At 63.4% G+C, this 9,382-nt stretch overlaps 1 protein-coding gene across 1 annotated transcript; it reads left to right on the top strand.

The window, feature by feature from the left end:
• The first annotated feature begins 432 nt into the window (after positions 1 to 432).
• Positions 433 to 8,803, top strand: Mrgpre (MAS related GPR family member E). Its single transcript, XM_046444915.2, has 2 exons — positions 433 to 700; positions 3,271 to 8,803. Exon 2 carries the CDS (start codon positions 3,340 to 3,342, stop codon positions 4,279 to 4,281), a length of 942 nt encoding a protein of 313 aa, XP_046300871.1. The 5' UTR covers positions 433 to 700; positions 3,271 to 3,339; the 3' UTR covers positions 4,282 to 8,803.
• The last annotated feature ends 579 nt before the right edge of the window (positions 8,804 to 9,382 follow it).

Below are 9,382 nucleotides of genomic sequence, written 5' to 3'. Positions count from 1 at the left end.
AACGTTGCAAAGGGGACTTTCCCCTTTTGGACTATCGGCTGTCCTGAATTCACAAGCGATCATCGAGCATGAGGGTGCACATTGTCCCCTCCCTCCGCCGAGGTTTGCAGCAGCTTCCCAACGCAAGGGGGTCCCTGGGCCCAAGGGGCCCAAGAATGGGCACAGCCTTTACTATCCTCCTCCGCCCGCGCAGAACCCTCCTCCCAAGGCCGTGCTGCCTGGAGGAGCCAGGCTGGCCACTCGGCGCTCTGTAGAGGGACACATTTGTACTGTCAAGGACAAGAGCCACTGGCAGCCCGGCCCACAGCTGACCCCTCTGCATCATCAGGGAGAGAAGTGGTCTTTAAAAGGCCCCGTGGGGGTTGAGTCTCTGAGCCAGGACTGTTGGTGAGGTCACTGCTTGGCCGGGCTCCACCCGGAGATCGCGTGGTTTCCTCTGCTCTCCAGGCCTGCCTGGAAGGCTGCAGGGAGGGTCTGGGTTTCTCTTGCTGCCCACACCTGGGCAGGAGCCCAGCCAAGCAGAGAAGGGTCCCCAGGGAGACTCCTTCCCGACCAGCCCCATCCCAGCCCGACACCATGTGACTCCCAGGAGCTGGCTGACACAGAGCAGGAGACACCCACAGGCTCTGGGCGGCAGGAGCCCACAGCCAGCCAGGACAGCCCTGAGACCCAGTGTCCAAGCAGGCAAGGATTCGGAACGGTGAGCACAAGGACAGCACTGGTCAGGTGGGGGTTGGGGGCCCGCCCAGAAGCTTGGCATCTTTCTCCTGTCTGAGCTCTTCTGCTGGCCTAACGGGGGAAGGCACAGTGGCCAGCAGTGGCCTGACTGTCCAGAGAGCGTCTGTCCAGCCATACTTCACCCTCTGATTTGGGCTGAGCCGCCTGGCCTGTGGCCAGCTCGTGGCCACTTTCCCTGTGTCGCATGCTACTCTGTCAGTGCTGTGGGGGTTGGAGAGGCTGGGCCCCATTCCGTGGAGGGACAGGGAGACCAGCCGCACTGGACCCTGATCCTGGGAGGTGTTGTGGCCCCTCAATCTGTCCATGGCAGGAGCAGGGCCAGGCCGGGCAGGTCTGCAGAGGACAAAGACACAGGCTTGCCCCACCCACCCTCCTGGGTCCTGGTGTTCTGTCTCGTCCTCCTCACCCTGCATGACAATGCTCCTCTACTCCCTCAAGGAGTCTGAACCCCAGTTGTGGGGACCCCACCTACTGAGCCCCCTCCAGGGCCTCCAACTGGACCAGTGGCCCCACACAGAGCCCCTGCCGCAGGACCCAGCTGAGAAAGGCCCTGGCTGGCCTGGCTGAGCCTCGCCCTCCTGCCCCCACCCCCCTCTGCCCACCTCTCACCTCCCTGCTCCCCTCCCCTCCCCTTCCCCCTCCCCTTCCCCCTCTCCTTCTCTCTTCCCTTCCCTCTGATCTGTGGCTTCTGTTCCTGGCTCCCCCTGGGGACCCTGCGCTGTGACCCAGCTTTGTCCCGGGGCAGCGGGAGGCCCTCAGCAGTGGTCTTTGGGTGCAGGAGGTGATTGAAGAACAGTATGGAGAGGAGAGGTGGGTCAGGGCCCCGCCTGGAGGCCGGACACTGGAGAAGCCCGCCCACTCCTTTGGGGCCACAGCCTTGCTGGGGGTCCTGGAGGCAGCTTTGAGCATGGGGGACTGAAGACCTCCCACACTCATCTCTGCCTTTCCCCGGGCTTGGCCGCAGGGCCACACCCAGTCCTGTCTGAGACAGGCGTGCCCACAGCCCCCTCAGTGTCTCCTCCATGCTGGTGCTGACCAGGCCAGCCCGCTAGTCACCAGGCGGTCAGGCCTCACCTGCTGGTGTCCACCTGTCTCACCCTCATACACCTGCTCACGGCCCATCCAGCCTTCCAGGGACGAGGGCGCTAGGACAGAGTGCACAGCCAGGAGGAGGGTCCTTCTCCACCTGGGACTGGGCCCCACTCCCAGACAGCCCCACAGGCAGGACATCCAGACTGGCCAGGGAAGGCCCAGCTTCCCAGTGGCAGGAGCAGCCACCCTTTCCCAGGGCCTGTCACTTTACCCTAGTCAAACAGTGACCGCAGAAAACTGAGGGTCTGACAGGAAGAGGGGGTGACAGGCCCCGCAAGACAGCCAGTGCCACCATGCTCAGCATATGGCCCTCTGCAAGGCCAGTTTCAGCCCTGAGTCCTGGCCCACCCATCCTCCTGCACTGTGCATGGACACTCCATCCCTAAAGGGAGAGAGCAGGAGAGTCAAACAGTCTCGAGGTGGGAGCCTGCTCTGTGCACCCCCATCTCCCACATCTCCTCCCAGCCCCCCCAGGAGACCAGAGGACCAGTCACCACCAGGCAGAGGAGGCACAGGGAGATCATCCTCGGCCCCCTCTGGTCTCCAGAGAGAGGCAAGGCCCTGTCCCTTCTCTGTAACCTCACAGGGAGGAGCTGGAGGCACCCAGTGCTCAGGGCAGCTGCTGGGGATGGACCGCCCCAGGTGGCAAGATAGGAGCAGGTAGCCACGGCTGGTGGGGCGGCAGGTAGCTTCAGGTGGGCCTCCTGCTGAGCTCTGCGTGGTCCTGAGGTCTCCTGTCCAGCTGTTTCACTGGCATCCTGCTCCATCCCGCTCAGGGCCAGGTGGGCTGTTCCGGTCAGATCTGAGCCCTCACCCGTATTCGGGGCCTGCCCGGTGAGCCAGCTGCCCAGGCCTGCCACCAGCCTCAGCATCAGAGTAGCCTCTCTTCCCACTGAGGGGAGGGGACTGACAGGTGAGAAGCAAGGAGAGAGGGCCGCAGGGACATGGCAAGGGGGAGAGGGGGACTCCTGGGTCCCAGGCTTGCACATGGCCTGGCCAACGGGGGGGCAGGGGGAGCACTGTGGTGGCAGCCCCTCGTGGAAGGTCTCATAAGACCTGCTCTAAGATGACACACACTTGGCCACCGTGAGCCTCCCTCCGGGGTCCTGCACTCACTGGACCTAGGCCCTGCCTGTGGCCCTAAAACAAAACTTGTCTGGGGCCCTGTCCTCTCCCCACCCCCCCTGTGCCTGTAGGGCCCCCTGCCGATGGACGGCAGCAGCTGGACGAGGGCACCCTTAGCAGCCGCGGAGGCTGGGGCCTGGAGAGTGCTGGCCTGAGTGCCTCAGACAGGGAGGAGGGCGAGGTCAGGTGACAGGGAGAAATGGAAGGTGGGCACCTCCTTCAGCCGGGTCTCACCACCCCGATTGCCCACCCAGTCCCTAGCCAGTCCCTCCCCTCACTCCTGAACAGGAAACTCAGAGGACTCTGTGGTTTCAGGGAGCCAGGAGAGAGCAGAGCGGACGTCCCTGGCCTCCCGGCCTCCACCCATTCCACCCTTCCCTGGAGATGGAGTGGAAGGAAGGTGGCCAGCACGTAGCTGCCCCCGACCGCAGCCAGGAGGACCAGGCCTTCAACCTGGTCATTCTGGCCCTCACGGAGCTGCTCAGCCTGGGCGGGCTGCTGGGCAACGGGGTGGTCCTCTGGCTGCTCAGCCGCAACGTCTACAGGAGCCCCTTCTCCATCTACCTCCTGGACGTGGCCTGTGCCGACCTCGTCTTCCTCGGCTGCCACATGGTGGCCGTCGTCCCCGACCTGCTGCCCCGCCAGCTGACCTTCCCGGGCTTCGTCCAGACCAGTCTGGCCACACTGAGGTTCTTCTGCTACATCGTGGGCCTGAGCCTCTTGGCGGCCATCAGCATAGAGCAGTGCCTGGCCACCCTCTTCCCCGCCTGGTACCTGTGCCGCCGCCCGCGCCACCTGACCACCTGCGTGTGCGCGCTGGCCTGGGCGCTCTGCCTGCTGCTGGACCTGCTGCTCAGTGGGGCCTGCACCGAGTTCTTTGGGGAGCCCAGCGGCCACCTGTGCAGGACGCTGTGGCTGGTGGTGGCGGCCCTGCTGGGCGCCCTGTGCTGTGCCATGTGCCTGGCCAGCCTGCTCCTGCTGCTGCGGGTGGAGCGTGGCCCGCAGCGGCCCCAGCCCCGGGGCTTCCCCGCCCTGGTCCTGCTGGCCGTCCTCCTCTTCCTCTTCTGCGGCCTGCCCTTCGGCATCTACTGGCTGTCGCGGAACCTGCACTGGCACATCCCCCACTACTTCTACCACTTCAGCTTCCTCATGGCCGCCGTGCACAGCTCCACCAAGCCCGCCGCCTACTTCTGCCTGGGTAGCAGCCAGGGCCGCAGGCTGCGCGAGCCTCTCCGCCTGGTGCTCCAGAGGGCCCTGGGGGATGAGGCCGAGCTGGCGGCCGGGAGGGAGGCTTCTCAAAGGGGCCTTGTGGACATGACGGCCTAGGCCCTCGTCCCAACCTCAGCTCTGGCCTGGAAGCCAGGGAGCTGCCCACCAAGGGGACCTCCAAAGGAGGTCTCTGCTGATGACCTGCCTGTGAGGACCACCAGTGTCACCCTCACTCCCCGTGTGAGGCTCACTGGGGAGGCTGCTGGAGGGTCTCTGGGGAGGCAGCCTGGGAACTTGCACTTTGAGGACACCCCCCCAGGGCCGTTGTCCTGCCCAGGAACTCATGAGAGCCCCTGGGTTACACCCACGTTCCCCAGTGACAGCAAGAGGCAGGCAAGGAAGGGAACAGGCCAGTCCCCAGGTGGGGGCAGGCCAGCCGTCTCCCGCCAGCTCATCCTGCCTCCCCCGTCAGCCTCCCCACAGCCGAGGGCACACCCCGGATATGTGGGGATGGGACAGTGTGGCCCGCCTCAGCTCCCCAAGGCCCTCCCTCCAGTGTGTCTACAGTGTCCTGAGATTGGAAGCTGGCTCAGGCATGGGGAATGAGGCACTCAGGGGACCCTGGGTGGCTGGGCCACAGAAGAAAATGTCCGCCAGACCCCCACACCCTGGCCAGTGAGCGGAGGCTGCCCCCTCCCCCTGTGCCAGGAGCAGAGCTGGCCCCTGGTGCAGGGTGCTCGGGCCAGCAGCCCACTGAACCCCAGGGGAAGTTGGCTCGGACTACCCCCAGTGTCCACCTGGGTTCCTGCTGTGCTCTCCGGGCGTCGTCTGACCCAGCACCGCCCAGAGCTTGAAGCCCATCCAGGCAAAGCCCCAGCAGCTTCTGCGTCATCGGCTCATGTCCCCTCAGGAGCTTCAGCTGAAAATTTGTGACGTCCCGAGTGCCAGTGACCTCCCCATGAGGCTGCACGTGGGTGGAGAGCTTTGAGGCCTACCCTGCACAGCTGTGGCAGAGGAAGGCAGACAGGGGCTCAGAGGGGCTTCCAAGCCTGGGGTTGTCGGTGACCACTGGCCCCTCATGTATGACTGGGTCCTGGACCACGCAGACCTCTCCCCAAGCTTCAGGAAGGCTGTTTTGCAAAAGCTTCTTCTGCATCGTGAAAAGTGCCCTGAGTGGGCAGGAGGCCCTGGCAGTCCTGCCCACACCTGGAGCAGCCCCACAGGAAAGTCTGGACTTCAGCTCTTGGGCAGCCCCCCACCTACACCTCCTGGGCGGGCATGTCCCACTCAGGAGGGTCACTCTGAGGACACAGCCTGGGCTCTGCCCCTCAGCAGGCTACAGAGCTCCCAGGTACTGGGCCTGGGGCTCAGAGATGACCCAGAGCTGATCCCCGAGTGTCTCATTTCCCGGTGCCCGAGCCAGCTTCCAACCCCAGGGGTCAAGGGCAGGGGCTTTGGAGCCCTCCAGCCTGGGCCGAGCCAGTTCCCACCACCCCGTCTCCATGGGTGGGTTGCTCAGCCTCCCCCCGCCCCTCTGGGTCATCTTTAAAGCACTAGAGCCAAGCGAGTCCACCGTGTGAGAGGCTGTGAAGTGTGTCTGGAGCCTCACGAGCCCACGGAACTTCACCACGTCACTGACCCTCCGGGCCCAAGTCCACCGCACGTCTTGACCTGGGTGTCCGAGAGATCTTTACAGCTGTCAGGACCTCCTTCTGACCTGGAGTGGCTGGGCCGTGGCCAGCGTGATGTTCAGGCTTGGCCAAGAGCTTGTCTTCTGAGGTGGGGTGAGAGTCTCAGACCCCTACCCAGCGTCCTGGGACCCCTACCCAGCGTCCTGAGACCCCTACCCAGCGTCCTGGGACCCCTACCCAGCGTCCTGGGATCCCTACCCAGCGTCCTGGGACCCCTACCCAGCATCCTGGGACCCCTACCCAGCGTCCTGGGACCCCTACCCAGCGTCCTGGGATCCCTACCCAGCATCCTGGGACCCCCACCCAGCATCCTGGGACCCCTACCCAGCGTCCTGGGACCCCACCCAGCGTCCTGGGACCCCTACCCAGCGTCCTGGGACCCCTACCCAGCGTCCTGAGACCCCTACCCAGCGTCCTGGGACCCCTACCCAGCGTCCTGAGACTCCTACCCAGCGTCCTGGGACCCCTAGCCAGCGTCCTGGGATCCCTACCCAGCATCCTGGGACCCCTACCCAGCGTCCTGGGATCCCTACCCAGCGTCCTGAGACCCCTACCCAGCATCCTGGGGCCAGGCCTCCCACCTTCACCCCAGGGCCTTCACCCAGGCTCCTGTGCACCCTGGTAGGTGTGGGCCCAGGGGTCCTCCTGAGGTAGCTTGGGGCCAGTGTGGCCCTCCGTGGCCCGGTTCAGTCTCTGTGGGGGAGATGAGAGCAGGAAAGGAGGCCCCTGTCCACAAATCCATGGAGGAAGACCTACGGGGGGGGGGCGCCACCAGCCCACGGGTGCCCTATGCCTGGACGTTAGCCCAGAACCCTGCAGTGGTGGGGAGGGCACTTACACGTGAGAACACTGAGGCTCGGGGATCTGAGACCACCCCAGGCCACCAGACATGTCTCCCTGGATCCCTCCACACACCCTGCTGGTTCAGGACTGGCTCAGGAGCCCTGAACACACCCTGGACCCCATCCCCTTTTCCCCATATAGGGGAGAGATAGGTCATGGACCCTCGGGACATGCCCTCCTGCCTGAGAGCCCCTGCCCGAGAGCCCACCCTTGGTCCAGGGGAGTTAGGTGCAGCTCTCAGTCCTCCTAGCTGACTCAGGGAGCACAGGTGTGGCAGCAGGTATGCACCCTCAGCCAGACTGTCTGCCCAGCCCCATGCTCTGGGGAGAGAGCCAGGGGTACTGGGGCAGGTGATGGTCCTCCTAGCCTTCATGGGAGCTTCCAGGGCCCACGGGCAAGGCAGCTTCCATCAGGCCACCTGGCCACCTGGCCACACCTCTCACCTCACCTGGCTGCTCCTCCCCTTCTGCCCCAGAGCCACGAGGGCCCACCATGCACCCCAGCCCTCACCCTGCATGACCCTGAGGTCCACTCCCCAAGGTGGCCCCTCCCCAAGGCTCAGACAAAGCCAGACCAGGAGGAGGCTCAGGGTCCTAGGAGGACATGGCCTGAGGGCCAGGCCAGCGTCCACCAGGACCCACCCACTGTGCCTAGGGCAGGACAGACTTCCCGGGAACAGGGTGTCTGCAGGGGCGGCCAACATCCCAGGGAGCCCCTGTCACCACAGCCCCTCCCCAGGCCTGCAGGGAGCGCTGACGGGCTCCAGGCCCAGGACTCGGGGCAGGGCCCAGGAAGACGCCCCCTGCCCACCTCCCCCCTGCGCTCAGTTGCAAGCTTGAGGTGGTCCTGGCGCTGGGTCCTGGGTAGCTGGGAGGACCCGCTCACTCCTCCCTGTGCCCAGTCAGCAGCTGAGCCACCGGGAGAAGCCTCAGCCTGTGGGGCCGTGGGCGAGGGCCAGCTCTGTGACCTGCCTTGAGCTGCTCCTCCTCTCAGCCCAGGTGTGGGGGTCTCTGACCCGGGCCCCTCCACCTGCCCCGGAGCGACCCGCTCCAGAGGCTGCGCTTGCCCCCAGGGCCTTCCCACGCGCCCGTCCTGCCTCCTGCCACCCCAGGCGTGGTCACTGAAGGGCACAGCTCGGCTGCTTTAATCAGAGTGTTTTTCTTTTAAGCAAGTGGCTTCCGCAGGTGGCAGAAGCCATAACGCTCTGCCTGTGATCTGCTGTGGGTAATGGGTCACACACGTGACCTGGGCGATGTCACAGGACCTCATAGAAACCCGGGGGAAACTGAGGCTTCCAGAGACCAAGAAGGCTGACCCCAAGCTGCAGCCTACGGGGCCAGGGGGCAGCCCCTCCTTCCCTGCCAGGCAAGACCCCACCCAGGAAAGGGTCAGGAGGTAGAGAGTCATGGCCTCAGGCCCACGCTCTCCTTAACAGCACACCTTGGCCCCTGTGTTCCCAGTCTGTTCTGTGTGCCTGCTGCCTGAGCATCTAGGGCCTCACTGACCCTCAGGCAGCTAATTCCTAGGGATGGTAAAGCACTACTCCGCCATTCAGTGCAGAGCCCACGCCCACCCTGGGTTCCCCTAAACTGTGACCACCCCTCCAGGGTGGTGCTGGACAACCAGGCAGCCCCTGGGCTCCAGGGTCCTGAAATCCCTCACACTGGCCAATCCTAGGCCTGCTTGCTGTCCTTGTCCACTGTCGTGAGTGAGCTATGTCATTAAAATAGACCAAACACGTCTGTATCTTTCTGCAATGTCGGCATTCACTGAGCAACAATAAATTCACAGGCTGCCCACTTTCCTTTGTGGCAATTCACTGAATACCCCTAGGTTACCTGGTAGTCATGAGCACGACAATCACAGATTCTTTTATTCCACTCTTAATTTCTAATATCCAAAGACAACAGTCACACACACGTCACAGAGTGATACATAAGAAGTAGGTCATGGGCTGGGGATGTGGCTCAAGTGGTAGTGCGCTTGCCTGGCATGCATGCGGCGCTGGGTTCGATCCTCAGCATCACATACAAATAAAAGGATGTTGTGCCGCTGAAAACTAAAAAACAATAAAATATTTAAAAATTCTCTCTCTCTCTCTCTCTCTCTCTCTCTCTCTCTCTCTCTTTAAAAAAAAAAGAAGTAGGTCATGGGAAACTGAGAAAGGGTTAGAGGAGCTTCAGATTGGTGGGTAATGTGTCACATGTGACCTGGGCTATATCACAGGTCATGACAAACTGCTCGTCTCTACACCATGGAGTCACTAGGGCAGGCACAGCCTGAGGACTGCTGTTCCACACACCATGGAGTCACCAGGGCAGGCACAGCCTGAGGACTGCTGTTCTACACACCATGGAGTCACTCAGGGCAGGCACAGCCTAAGGACTGCTGTTCTACACACCATGGAGTCACCAGGGCAGGCGCAGCCTGAGGACTGCTGTCGTACACACCATGGAGTCACTAGGGCAGGCACAGCCTGAGGACTGCTGTTCTACACACCATGGAATCACCAGGGCAGGCGCAGCCTGAGGACTGCTGTTCTACACACCATGGAGTCACTAGGGCAGGCACAGCCTGAGGACTGCTGTTCTACACACCATGGAATCACCAGGGCAGGCACAGCCTGAGGACTGCTGTTCTACACACCATGGAGTCACTAGGGCAGGCACAGCCTGAGGACTGCT

Source organism: Marmota monax, unplaced genomic scaffold, assembly GCF_021218885.2.
Source record: "Marmota monax isolate L192 unplaced genomic scaffold, Marmota_monax_Labrador192_F-V1.1 WCK01_AAM20220418_F8-fsc00038, whole genome shotgun sequence".
NCBI classification, from domain to species: domain Eukaryota; kingdom Metazoa; phylum Chordata; class Mammalia; order Rodentia; family Sciuridae; genus Marmota; species Marmota monax.
Note: the sequence above shows the minus strand (reverse complement) of the source record. Positions and strands in the feature narration are given on the sequence as shown.